Below are 22,462 nucleotides of genomic sequence, written 5' to 3'. Positions count from 1 at the left end.
TCTATCTAACAAGGCTTACAGAGCTGGGAAATTTTACACATGAATCTTGGAGACTATAACCCTGAATAATCTGCAGATCTTCAGTTTTAAGATCCATTTTTAGAAATATCTGTGGATAACAGGACTTCCATTTCTCTAGATACTTTAGGCTTTTTATTCCAATACCAAGATAAGCCACCAGAGTACCAGGACTTTGGACTACATAGTTTTGCCTGTTTTATTTCTAAGAGTCCTTCTTTGGTATTGTAAACTAGGCAAGGAATTAGAAAACGTAAAAAAGGAGCCAGTAGAAATTAAACTGGAAAAACACAAAACAACCCCAAAACCCCAACACCACAAAAGCCAAAGCGATAACTCACTGAGTAAGCTCACCAGGAGATGAGATGAGAGACAAAACAATCAGTGAGCTCAAAGATCAACAGAAACTGATAAATCTGAGTAACAGAGAGAATACAGACTAGATAAACAAAAAAATCTGAGGAACTCATTTAATTCGAGTCCCTGAATGAGATGAGAAAGAGTAGGACTGAAAAACTATTTGAGAACATAATTACTGAATCCCCAGATTTGGCAAAAGACGTAGGTCTTTAAAAAGTTAAACAAATACCAAACAGGGAAACTCCAAAAATTCTGTGCCAGGACACATTGTAATCAAACTTACAAATACTATAGATAAAAACACCCTTCACGGAAAGGCAAAACTACAGACAGGGCAACAATGGGTTGAACGGCAGTAAGTAGGTTTCACATCTGAAACCATGGAGGACACAAAAGAGGTATATGTTTTTCTTGTACTAAAAGAACCATAAACCTCAAATCTTTTATCCCATGAGAACATCCTTCAGGAATGAAGGGGACAGAGAAACACTTTTAGATGAAGGAAACCAAAATCATTTGTCAACAGCACACGTACCCCAGAAGAAAGACTACAGGAACTTTACCAAACAGAAGGCAAATGTTAACATAAGGTCTGGAACTTCAAGAAAGGAGAAAGAACAATGGAGATGGAATGAGTAAAAGTAGAGATAAACAGACCACTCTTTTCATGAGTTTTGTTTAAAAAAATGTTTGACAGCTGAGGCACAAATTACAACATCCAACATAGTGCTTGGTGTAAGAAGGGAAATACTTAGTTAGATTTAAAATGGAAAATGCAAAGGAACCTAATGGAATTAAGGTTTCTATACATCAAAGTGCTTAAAATGCTGATAATATCAGACTGATAAGTTATGTATATACAATGCCTACAGTACAAAAATTAAGACAACACTCAAAACATCATAGGTATATCAAATGGAATTCTAAAAATTGTTGGGAGTAACCCACAGGAATGCAAAACAACACAAAACAGAACAAGAAAATAACAAAAACAACCAGAAAACGAGAAACAATGTGAAGGGAACACAGCAAAAAATAAAAAAATGGAACACTTAAGCCCTAACACACCAGTAATTACTTTCAATTTAAGTGATGTGACTCTACCAATTAAAAGACAGAAAGTAGAAGGGATAAAAAAGCATGACCCAACTATATGCTGTTATAAGAAACTTCTTTCAAATGTAGTGACACAGATAAGGTTCAAAATAAAACTATGGAAAAATATGAACCATGCAAACATTAATCAAAACATGCAATAGGGAGGAACGCCTGGTGGGCTCAGTTGTCTGACTTCGGCTCAGGTCATGATCTCAAGGTTCGTGAGTTCCCTGTGTTGGCCTCTCCGCTGTCAGTGCAGAGCCTGCCTGGGATCCTCTGTCTTCTTTCTGCCCCTTCCCCACTCTCTCTTAAAAATAAACATTAAAAAAAAAACATGCAGTAGGGACTATATTAATATTACTGAAGTATGCTTCAAAGTCAAGAAAATGAACACGGGCAAAAAGGGACATTAAATAATGAAAGGGTCAATAACCAAGATAACATATCAATACTAAATGTGAATGCACCAAACAAAAGAGCTTTAAAATACCTGAAGCAGAAAATAATAGAATTTAAAGATGAACAGACAATAATGCTTTAGGACTTCACCATCCTCTCTGTGCAACTGACAGAAACACTAAACAGAAGGTCAGTAAGGATACAGAAAATTTGAATACTACTACCAACCAAGAGGATTGTGCAGGCATTCACAGAAATTCCACCCAATGACAGAACACATTCTTTTCAAGCGGCCTTTTAGAACATTCAAGAAGACAGACTGGGTCATAAACACACAACAAATTTAAACAGGCCAAATGTGAAACAAACTAGAAATCCAATAACAAAAGATAAAGAAAATACTCTACTAGAAAACTAAACAATAATTCATGAACCCAGTAGTCTCTTAAGGAGCTGAATAAACTGGAATTAAAATTAGCTGCGGTGGGGGATGCCTGGGCAGCTCAGTCAGTTAAGCATCCAACTCTTGATTTCAGCTCAGGTCATAATCTCATGGTTGGTGAGTTCAAGCCCCACATTGGGCTCTGCACTGACAGCAGAATTGGAATGCTCTCTCTCTCTCTCTCTCTCTCTCTCCCTCTCTCTCTGCCCCTCTCCTGGGCACACATATGCGCGTTCTCTCTCCCTCACACAAAATAAATAAATAAACTAAAAAATAAACTAAAAAAAAAACACTTGTGGGATGAAGCTGTCACAATGCTATAAGGGAACTTTATAGTACTAAGTGCTTAAATCAGAAAAGAAATGAGGAGCAAAAGACAACCAAAACAAGTAGAAGAAAGGATATAATAAAGATCAGATGTTAGTGAAATTATATAAACAACAGAAACAAATGAAATTAAGTGATGGTTCTTCAAAATGATCAATAAAACTGATAAATACCTAAGAAGATGGACAAAGATAGAGAGAGAGTGGACCTATTTCCAAAATCAGGTATCAAATGGGACAGAAGTATAGATCTTGCTGCCATTAAAATGGTAATAAGGAAATACTACAAGTTAGAAAATTTAGATAAAACGGAACAATTCCTTGAAAATGCCAATCTTAAAACTATCCAATGTATCCAATATAAAAATTATTCTGAATTCAAGAAATTAGAGGAAAATTTCCTCAACAAAATATAAACAAATGGAATGTTTCAATACATAATACGTAAAAAAAAAATTATACTCCACAACCAAGTGGGATTTATTCCAAAGATGCCAGACTGGTTCAATATTCAAAACTAATCAGTTAATACACAATATATCCATAAACTATAAAAGAAAAATCAGATAATCACATCAATTGATGGAGGCAAAGCATTTGGCAAAATCCAATGCTTATTCATAATTAAAAAAAAAAAAACAACTCAGTAAATTAGGAATAGATGGAAATTTTCTAAACTTGATAAGAAAACTCCAAAAAGAACTTTTAACATCGTATTTGATGAAAAACTGAAAGTTTCCCGCCTCATTTGAGGAATCAGTCAAGGGCATCCTTTCTTACTACTCCTAGCTGATATCACATTGGAAGTACACCTAGAGCAGTAAGAAAATAAAGTCATAGATAAACAGATGGGAAGGAAGAAATGAAACTCTATCTGCAGCTGATGTACCTTTGCAGAAAATCCTAAGGATTCTGCCCAGAGAAATGGCTAGAAATAATGTGAGTTCAGCAAGGGTGCAGGTTACCAAAATATCATCCCCCAAACCAATGATCATTCTGCATACTACTGAAGATCATATGGAAAATCAAAGTGTAAAAATCAACGCCATTTACACTCAAAAAACAAAACACCTAGTTACAAATCTTAACAAAAATATACAAAGCCTGTATTGAAAATTATAAAACAGTAATGAAGTACCAAGAATTAAACAAATGAAGTATCATAGGATGTACGATGTTCATGATGCTGCTTTTCAACAAACAGATCTACAAACCAATTCCTATAAAATGCAAACACGATTTTCTGCACCCTAAAATTTATATGAAAAGTCAAAGGAACTAGGAAAACTAAATCAATTTAAGTAATAGAGAGAAATCACTTTTACCTAATTTTGAGGTTTACCGTATAGCTACGGAAACTAAGTAAATAGATGGGATCAAGAAAAAGTCTGGGTGTTTGGGGTTTAAAACCAAATAAAAAAGTTTGTTTTCTAAAACTGTTAAGTCTTAACGTCTTAACTGGTGCAAGACAATGTGCCCATTCTTATGTGTGTATTTACCGCTTTGAATACCTGCCCTCTCATCTGTCTAACTCTCCTGCCACTGAACAGCAATGAATGTATATACAAGACACATAAAGGGTCAAGGCCCGTGGCCTCTGAAACACCCCCCCTGCCCCAAGTAAACAAAGGAATCCATGACAAAGTGCTTGACAAAGCTTGACAGAGAAGTCTCACAAACTTTTCATTTCATTTGCCCTTCTAATCTCCACCTTCTTTTTATAAAAATTCCTGAGATAACGCTGCAGTGTAAACTAAGAAAAAAGTAGCTGAACATTTTACTTCCTGCATAATCAACACCGGACTCTCCCGGATGAACTCTCAGATGCACAGTAAGGCTCTGGGCCGGGTCAATCTCTAACTGCATCTCTACACGACTCCTGATGGCCTGGGATGGATGATTTTCTCACAGCGAAGATACCTGGGAGGTCTCTCTTTGGTATGTTCGATCAGATGCCATGGTAGATGTTTTCTCTGGCAAAAGGTTTTCCTCGGTGGTTACATTCAAGAAGTCTTTCCCCAGAAGGAGTTCTCGCAGGGTGACCGAGGACTGCCCACTCGTGAAGGGTCTCCCCACTTCTGTTGTGCTGCCCCTGACGGGGTGTCTCCCAGTATGAATCCTCTGATGCTGTGTGAGGGAGGAGCTACGACTGAAGGCCTTTCCACACTCGCTGCACTTATAGGGTTTCTCCCCGGTGTGGATGATGGCGTGCCTGATGAGGTTTGTGCTCCAGCAGAAGGATTTCCCACACTCCATGCACTCATAGGGCTTCTCTCCACTGTGAATCCGCTGGTGCCTCGTGAGCCCCGAGCGGCGGTTGAAGGCCTTCCCACACTCAGAGCACTCGAAGGGCTTCTCCCCGGTGTGGATGCTGAAGTGTCGGATGAGGTCCTTCCTAGTGCTAAAGGCTTTCCCACATTCTTTGCACTCAAAAGGTTTTTCTCCAGTGTGGGCCCTTTTGTGCAAGATGAAAGTAGAGCAGTGGGTGAAGGCCCTTCCACACTCGGTGCACACGAAAGGCTTCTCCCCGGTGTGGATCCTCTGGTGCCTCTTGAGGTAGGACCTGTGGTTGAAGGCCTTCCCGCACTCCAGGCACTCGAAGGGCTTCTCCCCCGTGTGGATGACGTAGTGGTGAATGAGGGCCGCGCTCTCACAGAAGGCCTTCCCGCACTCGCTGCACTCGTAGGGCTTCTCCCCAGTGTGAGTCTGCTGGTGCCACATGAGGTAGGACCTGTGTTTGAAGACCTTGCCACACTCGAAGCATTCGTAGGGATTCTCGCCAGTGTGGATGATGTGATGTCGAAGGAAACCCGGCCTGTGTCGAAAGACCTGCCCACACTCTTTGCACACAAAGGATTTCTCACCAGTGTGTCTCCTCTTATGCAGGACAAAATTGGAGCGGTGGGTGAAGGCCTTTCCACACTCGTTGCACTTATAAGGCTTCTCCCCGCTGTGAATCCGCTGGTGCTGTGTAAGGTAGGACTTGCGGTTGAAGGCCTTCCCGCACTCCATGCACTCGTAGGGCCTCTCCCCCGTGTGGATCATGTGGTGCTGGAGGAGGTGTGTGCTCTTAATGAAGGTTTTCCCGCACTCAGTGCATTCATAGGGCTTCACTCCAGAGTGAATCTTTTCATGTCCAGCAAGAAGGTGCTTCTTATTAAAAGTTTTCCCGCATTCATTGCACTTAAAGGCATTTTCCTCTTCTTGAATCATGGGATCTTTACCCGATCCACATGAGTCACAGTCACGGATGGCACCACCTAGGGGGACCAGGTCCTGTGCAATCCGCGAACACACTCCATCAGCTGTCCCTAAACCACCATGTTCAGGGGTCATTTTCTCAGGGAGCTTCTCCCTCTGGGCTTCGAACCCTGGTCTCGAGTGTCCTTCCTGCATTTCTGACGGTCCACGCTGATCCTTGGTTTGGCCCAGCTGACAGTTCCCTGGGTCACCACGTCTTAGTTCCTGGAACGAGGCCCCCTTAGGCAGGGCTGGATCACAAGTGGTGGGTTCCATGGTCTTGGGTTTGTCCTTGTCACCTGAAAGAAACCCCATACACAAAAAGCCCTGTGAATAATGACGACATGGGAAAAATAAAACTAGCATTTCAGCGAAAGAGATGAAGATGAAAACAGGGCCCATCTCTGTTATGTTTTACTACCTCTGAATCTCAGGATTTTTACCCCTGGATCTTGGACTGTTGACTTCTTGAAAGGGAGACCCAGGAGAAGCCAGGCGAGGGGACAGGAGGTCTGAGGGGAAATACTACCACAATCCCATTGTGCATGCGTCTGCAGTCTAATTATGGTGCTGTGTGCTTCAAGATACCTCTATGCGTGGACATCCCGCATGGGCACCTAGGAATGTATCCCTTACTTTGGGACGGCAGGTAACTCATTACAGGCCTCCAGTTTGTACTAAAGAGATAACTTGAGGCAAGGTCCAGCCACATAAGAAAAACCTACCATGAAATTAGAAAGTTGGGACTTTGAGCCACAAGATACCAGCTGGACCTCTGGAAAAGGAAAAAGAGCTAGAGACTGAGTCCCACGGAGAGTAACTCAATTGCGCGTATGTAATGAAGGCTCAATAAAAATAGAAATAGTGACGCTCTGGCGAATCTCCCAAGTTGGCCATATCTGTGCACGTTATTGTCATACACGGATGCCAGGAGGGAACAAGTCACTGAAAACATGGAAGTTTTGTGTCTGAACACCTCTGGCCCTGCATGTAAGCTGTATCCTTAATCTGTAACAAACACTGAAGGCAGGGGCACCTGGGTGGCTCAGTTGGTTAAGCTCCCGACTTTGGCTCAGGTCATGATCTCGAGGTTTGTGAGTTCAAGCCCCGTGTAGGGCTCTGTGCTGACAGCTCAGAGCCAGGAGCCTGCTTTGGATTCTGTCCCCCTCCCTCTCTGCCCCTCCCCTGCTCAAACTCTCTCTCTCTCTCTCCCTCTCTCTCAAAAATAAACTTTAAAAAAAAAAAAAAAAAACAGGCAACAACAGATATTGGCGAGGATGCAGAGAGAGAGGATCTCTTTTGCACTGCTGGTGGCAATGCAAACTGGTGCAGCCAGTCTGGAAAACAGTATGGTGGTTCCTCAAAAAACTAAAAATAGAACTATCCTATGACCCAGCAATTGCACTACTAGGCATTTATCCACAGGATACAGGTGTGCTGTTTCAAAGGGATACATGTAATCCCATGTTTGTAGCAGCACTATCAACAATAGCCAAAGTATGGAAAGAGCCCAAATGTCCATCGATGGATGAATGGATAAAGAAGATGTGGTGTATGTATATGTAATGTGTATATGTATATATGTACGTGTGTACATATATATATATATATGTATATATATACGTATATACATGTGTGTATATGTACACACACACACACATATATATATAACGGAGTATTACATGGCAATCAAAAAGAATGAAATCTTGCCATGTGCAACTACGTGGATGGAACTCGAGGGTATTATGCTAAGCAAAATTAGTCAGAGAAAGACAAATATCATATGACTTCACTCATATGAGGACTTTAAGAGACAAAACAGATGAACATAAGGGAAGGGAAACAATAATATAAAAACAGGGAGGGGGACAAAACAAAGGAGACTCTTAAATGTGGAGTATAAACAGAGGGTTGCTGGAGAGGCTGTGGGAGGAGGGAAGGGCTAAATGGGTAAGAGGCATTAAGGAATCTACTCCTGAAATCACTGTTGCACTATATGTTAGCTTAGATGTAAATTAAAACAACAACAAAAACCTAAACAAACAAAAAAACACTGAGGGCAGAGTAAGAACAGATTTTAGGAAGTTTTTCTAGTTTTTCTAACAATGTGTCAAATCTAAGGATAGTTGTGGGAAATCTCTGAACTCCCACTGGTTTCGGATGACCTGGGAAGACTTGGCATTCTCGGGAGTTCTGTGTTCTTAGCCTTGAGCTTGGCTGTGTTCAGAAAGACATCAAGAGAGTTTTCCAGTAGGAGGTGCCCACGATGGGGGTCCCACTGGCAGCACAGGAGTCGCCCCAGAGAGGAAGTACCGAGGGTACAGTAACCTCAGGGGACAGAATGTACAGGGGACCAAGAGTTTGAGGATGGTGTTGATGAGAACGCAGGGACAGAAAGGAGACAAGGGAACAGGATTCCCAAGGTTCTTGGGGGGGGGGGGGGGAGCGGGTGGGAAGGGGACAGTGAAGACTCCCAGGACACGGCAGGAGGTAAGCAGGACTGGGCTGCACGTACTGAGTCTGGGGAAGAGACCAGCAAAATACACATGGATCTAGAGGAGAAAATGATAATACTTTACTTGAAGACATGAAGAAAGAGCTGGGTCAATGAAGAGTATGATGTGGGGGTCAGAAGAGTCAGAGGAAGGTGTGTGGAAAGGGACAAACTTCCAGTTCCAAGGTTAAGGGCTAGGAACGGGACGTACCACACGAGGGCCCTAGCTACTCCTGCCGTGACACAGAGCAGAGATGAGAGAGTAAATTGCAACAGTTCTCACCACAAGAAGAAACCTTTTTTCCTTTTTAATTTTCCTCCTTCCTTTACTTACACTGACATCAGGACCTGTTTCTACTAACTGAAAGAAATTCAAAGATTTTCACTCGTACGAAAACCACAAAAAGCAAAAATGGTGTTCAGCATCTGTCGCATCGAGCCGTCAGAGGCAGTGGGCCCCCTGGGTGGCAGAGGTGGCCCACCGAGCTCCTTCACCAGAACAGTCCCTGACATTGGGCCGCCACAGCTCTGAACTGTGTCTGCGAGCACCTGTGCTTTCTCTCCACTTATTTTGGGCATCTGTCAGCAAGATGTGTCCTAGGGCATCAGAAAACCCTGAGAGAGATGATTTTTAAGTATAGAAATAGTAAAAAAAAAAAAAAATTTCCATATAAATAAATGCCGTTTTGGCTAATGAGAAGTTTCACAGGAACACTCTACTTTCACATGGTGGGGAAACCCGTACGGTGATGTGGGTCCATTATTACTTGACAAAACCAGGGCAATAAAACTTAATCACATAAAACTGACCATTCTACCCAAATGAGTAAAAAAAAAATTTCAATACAATTCCCTATAAAATGCCAACTGGGCCATCAAGGAACTTCACAGTCTGATGGTAGGACTTGTATGAAGGGTCAAACAGGCAACAATAAAGAGAAGGACACCTACCATCTCAGATGACAGTACTGCCACGGAATCACAGACTCACACACTGTGGTACCGGCACACAGAGAAGACAAACGAGCAATGGAAAAAGAAGAGACTTTGGGAAACACACGCAGGGAGCTTTGGCGGACAGCAGAGAGGGCAGAGAAGCTGCGAGGCTGAAGAAGGGGAAACACAGTAAATGGAGCCAGAAAGACAGGTGTCACACTGGAAATGCAAAACTGTACTCGTATCTCACAACAGACTCCAGTTCCACTTTGGATCGAAAGGTTAAATGTCAAATGTCTCTCTCTCAAAATAAGCAACAAACATTAAAAACATTTTTTCAGGGGCGCCTGGGTGGCTCAGTCGGTTAAGCGGCCGACTTCGGCTCAGGTCACGATCTCGTGGTCCGTGAGTTCAAGCCCCGCATCGGGCTCTGTGCTGACTGCTCGGAGCCTGGAGCCTGTTTCAGATTCTGTGTCTCCCTCTCTCTGGCCTCCCCCGTTCATGCTCTGTCTCTCTCTGTCTCAAAAATAAATAAACGTTAAAAAAAAAAATTTTTTTTTATAAAAACAAAAAACCAAAAAAAAATATTTTTAAATAAAAAAAAAGAACACAGTGGCAACTCTCCAGTAAAAAACTTTAAAGTTTGCATAGTCTGGAATCCATCTACCTCACTCGAAGAAACATCAAAGACGCTGTAACCACATGCAGGATGACCTTCGGGGCGGCTCCGGGCAACGCCTGCCTGAGCAGTGAGTACGTGAGTGCACGGGGAGCAGATGGGGGCTACGTGAGCCGGGAACTTACTGACCTTCTTTAACCATAAGGAGCTTGATATATGTATTTTTTATGTTTATTTATTTTTGAGAAAGAGACAGAATATGAGTGTGAGCAGGGGAGGGGCAGAGAGAGAGAGAGGGAGACACAGAATCTGAAACAGGCTCCAGGCTCCGAGCTGTCAGCACAGAGCCTGATGCGGGGCTTGAACTCATGACCTGTGAGATCATGACCTGAACTGAAGTTGGATACTCAACTGACTGAGCCACCCAGGCGTATTGAGCATATTTTTATGCACCTTGAGCATATTTTTATGTTGAGTACAAAAAAGATGAAGTTACGCTACACAACAAACAAAACGAAGGAGGAAATAATTCCCCTGAAAAGGTGCTCTGGACTCTGGTTCAGGAAGCGGCCCTGGGGCCAAGGGCAAGACCCCCTCCTCTGGACGGAAGGCGCAGCTGCAGACTCGAGAGCCCGAGTGGGTGTGGAAGGGTCGAGGCTCAAGAGGGGGAGGAGGCGCAATGCACTGTCAACGCCGTGGTCGCAAGGGGACACGTCCGTGGCTGGGGAAGTGCTAGCCGTCTGGAACAGAGTCTGAGCACCTGGGGAAGCGCAGGCAGGACCTGGAGCCGAGCTGACCAGAGGCACCACGCAGACGTGGAGAGTGGTGGGGAGGCCAGCGGCCCCTGCAGGGAAGATGATGGGAGTGAGCAGGGAGCATGGAGGCGGGGCTTATGGAGGCGGTGGCATAAGGAACCGAGTCGGGAGATACACCGGGCAGGACACGGCTGCACAGGACCTGGGGACGCTGGCCAGAGAGAGGCACTGAGGGCGGGGGGAGGCTTGAGCGGCTCTCTGAGGCCGTGTCCGGTCCCCAACCTGCCACCGAAACTTGGCAGGTGGACGGAGGGAGAGAGATTACGGGTCCCTGGCCGGGCACGTGGACTCTGGGTCAAAGGGTTCCCCGGCTTCCGAACCACCAGAGAGGCCAGAACGAGAAGCTTCCCGGGGAACCAGGGCCCGCGGTCCCCTCCTGGTCTCCAGCCTGCAGGGTCTCCCGCGCGCCCGCATCCTGGCTCCTACCTGGATAGGTGTTCTGGGAGAGGCCTCTCTTCGCCGTCCACGGCTCCTGCCCGCGCTCCAGCTGGCAGATGAGCTCCGGTCTGGGGACGGGACACCCTAGTCACGTAGAAAGAAATAAGACACTGGGATTTTTGGGAAAACAAATTATACCTTTCAATCTAGTGTAGGACTTCCGGATACGGATATGACTTCAGAACAAAGCTGCTCCCATCCACATGAACACTGACTTGTCACCTGGAAACTGGTACAAACACCAATGCTGGGATCCAAAGACTTGAGACAGTAGTGCTGGCTATGTAGACAGCACCTGTTTCCTTTGACTTCCAGCTCACAGAATCCCAGGGAAGAGGATCCCCTCCTTCCAGAGAGTGTTTTCTCGTTATTCCGAGCAAGTGAGTCTCACCCACGTGTGCATCCACACCTCCCGGCACGTCCGCCTCACATCCAACGAACGCAAACCTCTGTAGGCGAGGCCTGGGTATTGGGAGATTTAAAAACCTTCCCAGCGGATTCTGGCATCAAAGGAAGGTCGAAAAACCACTCTCTACCAACCTGCAAGTGGCTATGCCCCATCACCAATCGTTAGAGGTACATAAGTACACAACCTGGTAGGAGCCAGGACGGCTGAGTGGGTGGCATCCTGGGACTTTTATGAGGGAACCTGCCTCAAAGCCCTAGACCAGAGAGGGGGTAAAGAAACACACAGCTGGGCTGTCACTCGCCAAGCGGGGAGCTGGGATCACCTCTGAACTTACGAGACGAGAGAATGAACGTCCCTCAGGGTGAAGACTGAGCTGCCCTGTCATGTAGCTACTCACAGACGCAGGGAAAAGACACAGGACTGCAGAGAAGTCAATGGCAGAGGCACCAGGACCCACGGAAGGCTGTGCTGACAGATACAGAGCCACAGCCGGAGAGTATCAGTTGTCACTACGCAAACCTCACTTGCATCTGCTGCAGGCTCAGCTCGGGTGTCAAAACGGGAGTAAGACTTCCCTTCAGCTCTCAGGAGCCATGCCTCCTGTGACCCCAGGGCCTTTGCATGTGTTGGCCCTACTACCTAGCAGGCTGTTCTCTTCCCACCTTGTGCCTCTAGAGAACTCTAACTCTTCCGGTCTCGGCTCCCATGTTACTTCCCGACAGGACTTCGCTGAAGCATGGCTTCATTAATCTGCCATGTTGTTGTGGAGTTTCTCATCCTAACAATAAATGAAAAACTAGCATTTATAGGGTATAACCATATCCCAGGGACTGCGGCAAGCAATTCAAATACGTTATGGTTTTTTTTTTTTTTAATTTTTTTTAATGTTTATTTATTTTTGAGACAGAGAGAGACAGAGCATGAGCAGGGAAGGGGCAGAGAGAGAGAGGGAGACTCAGAATCTGAAGAAGGCTCCAGGCTATGAGCTGTCAGCACAGAGCCCGACACGGGGCTCGAACTCATCAACCGCGAGATCATGATCTGAGCCTAAGTCAGACGCTCAACAGACTGAGCCACCCAGGCGCCCCTCAAATACGTTATGTTTAAAGTGGAAATAAATTTATGGGATAATTTAAAGAACTGACATATTTAAAACACTGACTCTCTCCATTCAAAACAAAGTTTGCATCTTTACTGACCTGAGTCTTTTTTTAGATCCTAAGCAAAATCCTTCTGTAGTTTACAGGTGTGATAACCTAGGTCTGCAAGGGCTAATTCCCTAGTTGCCCCTGTATCGGCAAAAACCCATCTCATCCATCTGTTTTTCCATGGTCAAGTCTCTGGGTGGGTGCCCCAGGGACAACTAGGGTAAGTGGCTGTCGTGCAAGGCCAAGGTCCCCCCAGACTACCGCGCTGGGGTGCAGGTATGCCCAGTGAGCCAGCAACACTCAGTGCTGGGCTGCTCAGCTAGGTTCCCCGAGGGACTGATTGCACAGGCTCGCCCTTTTCAAGGCGCATCTGGTGGAGTCCCAGCACTGGTCCCCTGTGTGATATGAGGGATCTACTGGCCACACAGCGTGGGGCGCCCTCCTCAGATGATGTGGCACAAGAGCCTTCAACTGCTTCGAGGGCAAATCCTGCCATTGTTGCCGGCCTTACTGTTGTAGTCCGTCCCCCAACCCAGCAGGGATGGGACATCCCATTCTTGGAGACCCATGGTTCAATGTATAAGGGAGAAAAAAAAGCGTATGGGGTATCTTGTTCCTGCGAGGACACCTCAGGACGCATCTCCCCTTACGCCAGATTGCACAACCAATGTCAGCGCACCGGCCAGTGCATCCGGGCTCCCCCGACCGCAGCTGCCCAGCAGCATGCCAGAGTCTCCTTGTTAAAATCACACTGACCCAATCAGAATGCCGATGCCGCCACCATGCTGCCCTAGACGTAAGCCCCGGCCCTCTGCGGCTGTCAGGGCACCCTACAGGTGGGACTGCCACTCAACAGGGGCCACCTGGGACTGCCGGGAGCTCATCAGGTAAATACCCAAAGAAAAGGAAAATGACCAGGGACAGAGAGGTGACAACAAACAATTATGCTGGGGACCAGGGCCATCCTAGGGAGGCTGCTGCCCAGAGACCCCATGCCCTCCCCACCCCTCTCACCAGCAGGAGACAAATTCAATATGGGGCTGCAGGCAGCTAAAAGCCCAAGAAAATGAAGCGGGAGTAGGAGGGGTGCCTTAAAACTTATGTACCAAGCGAATACCAGGTTTAGAAAACAACACTCATCCTAAACTACTGACTGATTTAAAACCAGTAACAAAAAGAAACCCCTAGATACACAGGAAGAAAATAAAAAATAACTAAATACACAGTATACAACTAAAATTCTGCCTACAGTTTGGTGCGATTAGAAATCCAAAATTTATATGCTAAAAGTTAAGATAACAAATTATAATAATAATGTATAGCATAATTATTCTGTATAATAATTCTGCATAGCATAACAAAATTTATATTCCAAAAAAATTATATTACCAAAACAAAACCGGGCACTGATTGGTTTTTCTGACTCTACAATATAGGTTCTGAATTAACTTCAGGATTTGCTAAAACACACCAATTGACAAAACTTCTTAAATTTAACCAATACTGGGGCTCAAATCCTAGTTATACCTGGAGATTCTTCTAAATTTAAACACAGCGCTGCCCAAACTTCAGTAGCTAATACAGGGGAAGAACAGGTATGTCTCACTTTAACTGCAGATTTGCCTACAACTCCCTGCGTCCCAGTGCCCACTGTCCTAAATTATGCCCTATGGGCACGGGTGCCCTGACACATCACAGAATTAAAATATATTTTTGGCGCTTACAAACTGGCTTGGTAAAATGGGGCCCGCAGACACCAATTAAAATAGTTAATACAGCCCAGTGGAAGCTGATCAATAAAGGAATGACCGTCCCACTGCTGCTCCACCTGACAGCCCAGTTGTGTCTGTGCTTGAACCTGGGACAAATGAAGGGCACCTCATGGGGGTGACTACAATCTTAATACTCTGGTCCACCACTGAGGGTCCCTGCTAGGAATGCAGCGTGTCCTCCCCTCAATGTCATTATGCCCCAATTCCCAATGTGATCGTATCTGGAATTCCAGATAGGATCTTTAAGGAGGGAATTAAGGTTAAATGAGGTCAGGGGATGGGCCCCAATCTGGTAGGACTGGTGTCCTTTAAAGAAGAGGAAGAGACAGCCTTTCTGAGCCCGAGGAAAGGACACATGAGGACACAGCATGAAGTGGCAGCTGGGAAGAGATTGCCATCAGACACCTCTCTGCCAGCACCTTGGGTCTGGAACGTCCAGCCTCCAGAATGATGTGGAAATAAAGCTGTTGTTTCAGCCACACAGTGTGGCAGCCAGAGCGGACTCACACGATCCACACACCCAACATCCAACAGAAATCAAGGACATCATTCAATCCACACCCCGCTGATTCTGGGCTGAGAGCTCTGGCTAACCGTGCTGCCCGGTGCCTGCTCCGCCCCTTCTCTGCCAGCCTGCCTTTCCCCCGCAGGGAAACCCTTCTTCTCTCCTGGGCTGCGGGGAGGGTGGCTCAACAACTCTGACCCACACCCATCTCTGCAGACGAGATTTTAAGTGCCCCCACTTTCTCCAGGAGCACACGTGTGACGGTACATCGAGGACAATCTTGACCACGGAAGGTCATCTGACACACTCGGTTATGGATACATAAACACAACCCAACATCTTTTAGTCCCTTTGTGGGATTAGTTATATTATAGTTTATTTATGTAACTATAAAGAGAGCACACACACACACACGTGCACGCAAGCACAGGTAAGTGGGAGAGGGGTAGAGAGAAAATCCCAAGCAGGTTCTGAGCTGTCAGCTCGAAGCCCAATGTGGTGTTCAAACCCACACAAACTGTGAGATCATGACCTGAGCTGAAATCACGAGTCTGACACTCAAACGACTGAGCCACCCAGGCGCCCCTGGGGGATTAGTTTTAGATAATAACACTACTTAGCATTATCTGGGGTCTGGTTACTACATTCTTCATTTACACATTTTATTTAACCTCACCGGTGTTGACAGTTACAGGTCAGCCCACCTTAAATGAGGCTTCCTCCAACCAAGACTCCAAGATCTGTTCACAATAGTGTTAACAGACGCTCCACGCTCCGGTAGGTGCCCTCAGAGACCCCTTCACTACAGAGGCTTTGGACAACCTCTTTCTCCTCAAGCCTCCTGGAGTCTCTGAATGACCAACGATGGCCACAAGGGCTTCTGATGGGACAAACCGTCCCCAGTTCCAGCCTTGAGCAATACACTGGTAAAACCACAGCGACTGACCACACACTAGGCCCTCCTGAAAACAGCCGCTCTCACAGACAGGAGCCTGCAACCTCCACGCCCAGCTGCCCACCGTGCCCTGGGTCACAGAAACAGCATGGCACAAGCTTGGCACCGCCACCGATGACTCCCTGAGATAGGCTGGAGCCCAGCCTGGGCCCCGTGGCATCCTCCCCTTGTGGGGCGGCTTCTCCTGTCTGCAGTTCCCAGCCACATGCTCTGCTGCTGGAGGAGGTCACCTGTCCCCAGGCCCCCAGAAAACCCCTGGGAGTAACAGAGGGAATAGTTAGGGGAGTTTGGGGATTGTAAAAGAGAGACTGCTTTCCATCACACCCGAGGGGGCTCAGTGGAGTGTTGCTGCTTTCTAGCCCTTAGCCAGAACGTTCTAAATAAAAACGGGACCTAAGAAACATCGCTTGGCCAAACTTCAGGGGGTTATTTTCACACCAGATGCCCTGATCAACAAACGGTCCCATCTCCACATTCATTATAAACTGCTGGGCCACTGCCCAAAAGTGGACTCCTTCAGGGGAAAGAACTTCAAGACCCTCCCATCTCACAGACACCCCCAAAATAAGTCAAAACCATGCATCTCTACACATACAAGGGCCACGATACAAGGCATGGCCAGGCATTCCTTGTTCCCTTCAGAGCTGCAAGCGATACTAGTAATGGACACACTCCTCACTTCTCCAATTACACAAGGCTGGGCTCTGGGAAGAGAGAGACATTCAAGAGCTTTCGCAGCCCAAACATGCCCAAAATTGCTGGCTTAAGTAGAAGACATAACTATCACTTTGAATAACTCCTTTTCAAATCCCAGTGTGACAAATAAACCCGAGTGGGCCCCTAGCTTGCCTTACAAAAGGCCTCTTGGCCTAACACCCCACACTAACACCACTGTTTCAACCAAACGCGGCCAACACAGGAGGCGCCCATCAACTTGAGCGGGCATTCACTCTCAAAGGATACCCCAGTCCCACACGTGGACAACACCGACCCAGACCAACACTCCAACGATGACAACTCCACGCCAACACTAAAACCTTCACCCCAGCACGTGTCCAGACTGCCTCTCCTAAGACCGAAATTAGACACAGAACCTTTTTGCTTTCTTCTATTAGGAATTCTATTATGTTCTTGAGGTGACTTTTTGGAACACTCCTAAGGAGGGGCCAGGGGAACCAAACACATGCTTATAGCACTGGAATGTTCAGTTCCATCCCCCAACCTCTGGGCAGGCAACAGGGGCTGGAGATGGAGTTCAAACACCAATGGCCAGTGATTTCCTCCATGATGCCGATGTCCTGAAGCTTTCATCAGCAGCCCTAACTAACGTGGTTCAGTGAGTTTCCAGGCTGGTGAACACATCGAGGTGCAGGAAGGGTGGCAAGCCTAGACAGGGGGCATGGGAGCTCAGTGGCCTGTCCTACACACCTCGTCCTCTGCGTCTCTTCCATTTGGCTGTTCCTGAATTTGATCCTTTACAATAACTGGGTAATATTAAGGTGCTTTCCTAAGTTCTGTGAGCCACCCTAGCAAATTATCAAACCTGAGGAGGGGGTCATACCTGATTTATAGCCAGGTGATCCAGACAGGTGATGACCTGGACTTGTGACTGGCATCTGAAGTGGATGTGTGGGAGGGGGAGGGGCTGTCCTAAGAGACTGAGCCCGTTTTAACCTGCGGGATCTGTGCGAACTCCAGTTAGTGTGTGGCAGAATTGCGTGGGGTCAAGAACAAGATTTTCATGTCAGAAGTGTTACTGAGTAGAGGAAAAAGAGATTCTTTTCGTTTACACACAACTAGCACACACATGGGCGAGTATGTACAGACGTGCACAGGTGTGTACATATGTATGTAAATGCACACATAGAAACATGTAAAATACATGACAGCATTAAGCTCTCTACATCATCTGTCACTAAGTCACCTCTACAAATGCAAATCTTGCAGGTGCAAATTCATACGGGGGGAGGGGGGATGCTGTGACAATTTACATGAGTGGAGCATGAATAAACCTGAACAGTCCCGCACAGTCAGTGCTCAGGGGATCTGTGATTGTTAACTGCTTTTGAACTTTTGAACATGACCCATTTTTTTTAAATTTTTTTTTAATGTTTTATTTATTTTTGAGACAGAGAGAGACAGAGCATGACCAGGGGAGGGGCAGAGAGACAGGGAGACACAGAATCCGAAGCAGGCTCCGGGCTCTGAGATATCAGCACAGAGCCCGACGCGGGACTCGAACTCACAGACCGCGAGATCATGACCTGAGCCGAAGTCAGACGCTCAACCGACTGAGCCACCCAGGCGCCCCAAACATGACCCATTTTGAATTTTTCTTATTTTCTTCAAAGAAAGAATCCTGCATCATTCTGGTAAATGAGAAACCTAGAGTCTACCCTTAGTGGAAGATCACCACAAAAACTCAGCAATGCCATCAAAATGCTGTTAAGTCCCAGTAAGCTCATGCTGCCTATTCATGGCTGTGGGCTCAAGGCTCCTTCTGTTTTAAAGGGAAAAGTGCCAACAACTGGAGGGTGGGGGTAGTAAAGAAGATGTATTAAGGTTCAGCACTGGGGGCACCTGGGTGGCTCAGCGGGTCAAGCATCCGACTCTTGGTTTCAGCTCAAGCCATCACCCTGGGGTTCGTGGGGCTGAGCCCAGGATGGGCTCTGTGCTGACAGTGGGAAGCCTGCTTGGGATTCTCTCTCCCTCTTTCTTTGCCCCTCCCCTGCTTGTATTCTTTCTCTCTCCTCCGCTATTTCTACCCCCCTCTCTCAAGATAAATGAGTAAACACTTGAAAAAAAAAAAAGACTCAGCACTAAATCCACCTTGCCATCAAAAGCAATCAGAGGCAGGAAAAGAGAAGAAATCACGCAATCATCATATCAGGGTGTCTCTCAATGCCAGTTCATGTTCCTACACTCTCTGAAATAAGGTTTCTCAACCTGACATAATTATGTGGGTTACGGGCATGATTATTTAGGTCAAGACACTTCTTTGCAGGGAAGACAGGGAGGAAACTGTCCTGTGCGTTACAAGAATGTTTGGCAGCACTCCAGGTCTCTACCCACCAGATGCCTGTCTCAGCCCCATCCCAGGGCGACAACCAAAATGTCTACAAGCACTGCCCAGTGTCCCTCGGGGACGACATCGTCCCTGCTTGAGACCGCTAACCTAGAAGGCCACAACCGGGATGATGAGAGAAAGCGACAGGGATGGGGGAGGGCCCTGCATAAGATCTGGTGGTCAGGACACTGCTGGCGAGGGGGCGGGGACCGCGCACAGAAGGGTCACCGTCTGAGAGGCTGAAATGTCCACGAACACTCACCAGGCAGACACAACAGCAAGTTGAGGCCCGAGCCAGGTGTGTGCGCAGGAAACCACCAGACGCCCCGCACAGCCAGGGCAGGGGGAGCTCAGGGAGAGCACGGAAGGGGAGAGAAGAGCTCAGCAGGGCCAAAATGCGCTTTCTATTTGTAAACGTTTTGTTACAAAATATTTAATCTATCAAACTTCTCTAATTTTGTTTTTGCCTCTTCTCACTGAGACCTAACTCCAGTTCTCCAAAAATCGGCACGTCGTCCCCTAAGCTCTGGGGTCTCAGATCGAATGGCCTCGTGGTGACTAACCTCAAGCAGAGAAACATCTAAGCTGGCGTTTCTCAACTGGGCACCCTGGATTCTGCAGGCGGGATAATTCTTGCTGAGGGGCCCGTCGTGTCCATCGAAGGAGGTCTCCAGCATCTCCGGACTCTAACCACCAGATGCCAGTTCCACCCGCACCCAAGGCGCGACAACCCAGAGTGCCCACAGACGTTGCCAAATGGCTCCTGGGGGCAAAACTGCCACCCGCCGAGAAGCACTACTCTAACCGCCTCTCTCGTCCCGGCAGATGATCCCGGCCCTGGAAACAAGTGACAACCACGAGGGCACGTGAGCACAGAGAAGCCCCGTCACTGGGATCCCCTCGTTTACAACAATACCTGTCGGTGCTGAAGGCAAAGGCCTCCGGGGGGCCTGACTCCCTCCCTTCCCGGAGAACTTCCCATCACTCCCTGCCCTGCTGGCCCTGCTGAGGACACCTGAGCCAACCAGGCTCAGCCCGTCAGCTCCCCCTCTGGAATGTGAAATGAGGACCTCAGATGGAGACCAGTCTGTCCCGGGCACTGGGGCGAGAGGTCCAGAGGAGCTCGGGCTCAGGTGGCCATTTCTGCCTCAAGGACACCCCACACAGCCCCGCAGCAGAGTAAGGAAGAGAAACAACAGAAACAGGCAAAGACGCAGAGGTGCGGAATCTGGGGGCCACGCCTGGAGACAGAAGGTCCTCTGACAACGAGGTGGCAGGTCCCCCCCTAGGGTGGAGTGGGGAGCACTTACCCAGAGACACCAGAAGTCCACAGTTTTCCAGCATCACCTCCTGGTACAGGGTCTTCTGGGCCGGGTCCAGCTGCCCCCACTCCTCCTGGGTAAAAGTCACGGCCACATCGTCGAAGGTCACAGACACCTGGATGTCAAACAGAGGTAGCAGCGTGTTGGTGTTGGGGTGTTGGATGGGATCGGGCCTCATCCCTACATCCCTGATAAAGGTACAGAGTGATCAAGGCTCGAATCGCCAAGAACCTCGTGAGCGCCAAGCTCCGTGCCGGGCTCAAGGTGGGGGTGGACACAGCAGTGTAAGGGAGAAGCCTCCTCCACGGGAGCCACCGGAAGGTCACACAAGACAATGGAAGTGACGGGTAGACTGGGAGATGCAGACACCATGGGCCCCAGGACGTCAGAGGAATGAGTGAATAATGACAATAACAGCGTTGGTGACAACGGCAGTACCTGAGCCTCACTGGTCCTGCTCGCTGCCTGCCCCATGCTGAGGGGCACATCCTGGTTAAAGCGACTACAAGTCCCCAGTCCGTAAGTCAGTCTCCTGTGGCTGGAATCCAAACTCTTGAAAGCCGACACTTGCCAGCTGTGTTAACCTTGAAGACATCACTTCATTTCTCTGAGCGTCTGTTTCTGGATCAATACAATAATAGTTCCCGCTTCACTGGTCACAGCCGTGAGACTTACATGGAAATGACTCAGCTCAGCTTCTTTGGGTTCTCGTTTCTCCCACAGCCCCCCCCTCCCTGGGCGGGGGAAACATCTCATCACCTCCAACCAGTCCCCGAAAGGCTAAGGGAGTTCCCCAAATTCACCCGAAGCCTTGCCTCTCACAAACCAGAGGCAACATGTTAACCGCTGCTTACTCTTGTACAGGGAGGAAGAGAGGGCATCGGGAATTCCTCCGTAATCACAGTGATTACAATGTACTGACATGGGGAAGCATCTGCCCCAACTTTTGACGTTAAATACATTTCCATCAACCCTGAAACGATTTTCGTGAACGTGCGCAGAGGAGCAGAGCCCTCAGCACTGACCTCACAAGAACGGCACCTGGAGGGCTGGCGCCTCCCTGGGTAACCCGCAGGGACCGGACCTGCGCCGCCCGCTCCCCACCTCACTCCCGGGGAGACTCCACCAGGAACCATGAGCCTCCTTCTTCCTGAGCTCTGACAGCACTTGCCCCGAGGCCAGGACACTGCGGGACCAGGGAGCACAAATGGCTACGGAGAACACAGGCTTTGGCCACGGGAAGAAGAGCCTCTGACTGGCCGCCAAGTCGGTGCTGGCGGAGGAGGGGTGGAGCATCCCGCCCCCCGCCCCAGCAGCTGGGACCACCGCAACCTCACTGCCCCTCCCGGGCCCCCTGAACTCGTCTCTGCCCGGAAAGCGGGCCCCCTCCGCCCGACGCCCAAGGTCACCTGTTAGAAGAGGGCAGGTGGGGCAGCGTGCGTCCTCCCAGGTCCCGTTGGGGGCGGGATTTACCCTAAGACTGACGGGAGTCCCAGGCGGAAGCATCATTCGTTCTTTCCACAACTTACTGGCGAGCCCGAGACCAAGCACTCCACGGAACAGGGGGTCAGTTAAGCCGCAAGCCAGCCCCACCCTCCACACCCCGCGAGTGCGGAGATCGGCCCAGCGGACGTCGGGGCTCCCGGGCCACTGGGGGCCCGTCTCCGCCCTCGCACAGACGCAGCAACTCCGACGCCAACGTCCACTGACCTGGGTCGGGCCGGTCGGCGGCGCCGCCATCGTGGGCCCCGCGGGTCGAGCAAGGCGAAAAGAGGCGAGCGCCCGGGCGGCCTCGGCGTAAAAGACACCACGACTCGGGGCACCGCCCTCGGCGACCGAGGGGAGGAGGGCGGCCGAGAGGCCGCGGCCCGGCGAGCGGCCAGGGGGCACACCCGCTGCAGGGAGTCGCGGCCCCTGCGAAGCGCGAAGGTGAAGCCTAGCCTCCTTCCCTGTTTGGGCCCCACGAAAGGCCTAAGGAGCGGCGCTGGCACAGCCCGCGGTGGGTCAAGGCCGTCCCAGGGCAAATGGCTGAGGCAAATGGCGGCGGCAGTGAAAACCCCGGAAGCCCCGCCCACGTACGTGAGCCGCAGGAAGCGCCT

At 48.3% G+C, this 22,462-nt stretch overlaps 1 protein-coding gene across 3 annotated transcripts; it reads right to left on the bottom strand.

Moving 5' to 3' along the window:
• Positions 1 to 1,020: 1,020 nt before the first annotated feature.
• On the bottom strand, positions 1,021 to 22,414 carry LOC106985875 (zinc finger protein 264). 3 transcript variants are annotated; one of them, XM_053210767.1, is made up of 5 exons: positions 22,074 to 22,412; positions 20,802 to 20,984; positions 20,352 to 20,478; positions 11,174 to 11,269; positions 1,021 to 6,182 (listed from the first exon to the last, which is right to left on the bottom strand). In XM_053210767.1, the coding sequence occupies exons 2-5, from the start codon at positions 20,835 to 20,837 to the stop codon at positions 4,549 to 4,551; spliced, it is 1,893 nt and encodes a 630-aa protein (XP_053066742.1). In that variant the 5' UTR covers positions 20,838 to 20,984; positions 22,074 to 22,412; the 3' UTR covers positions 1,021 to 4,548. The 3 variants fall into 3 exon arrangements, with proteins under 3 accessions (XP_053066742.1, XP_053066741.1, XP_053066743.1); XM_053210766.1 differs by lacking the exon at positions 20,802 to 20,984 and having other exon boundaries at positions 21,837 to 22,414; XM_053210768.1 differs by lacking the exon at positions 20,802 to 20,984 and having other exon boundaries at positions 22,074 to 22,411.
• Positions 22,415 to 22,462: the final 48 nt, after the last annotated feature.

Source organism: Acinonyx jubatus, chromosome E2 (genome assembly GCF_027475565.1).
Source record: "Acinonyx jubatus isolate Ajub_Pintada_27869175 chromosome E2, VMU_Ajub_asm_v1.0, whole genome shotgun sequence".
Lineage (NCBI taxonomy): Eukaryota > Metazoa > Chordata > Mammalia > Carnivora > Felidae > Acinonyx > Acinonyx jubatus.
The sequence above is the reverse complement of the archived record's forward strand: the minus strand, read 5'-3'. Positions and strand labels throughout refer to the sequence as shown.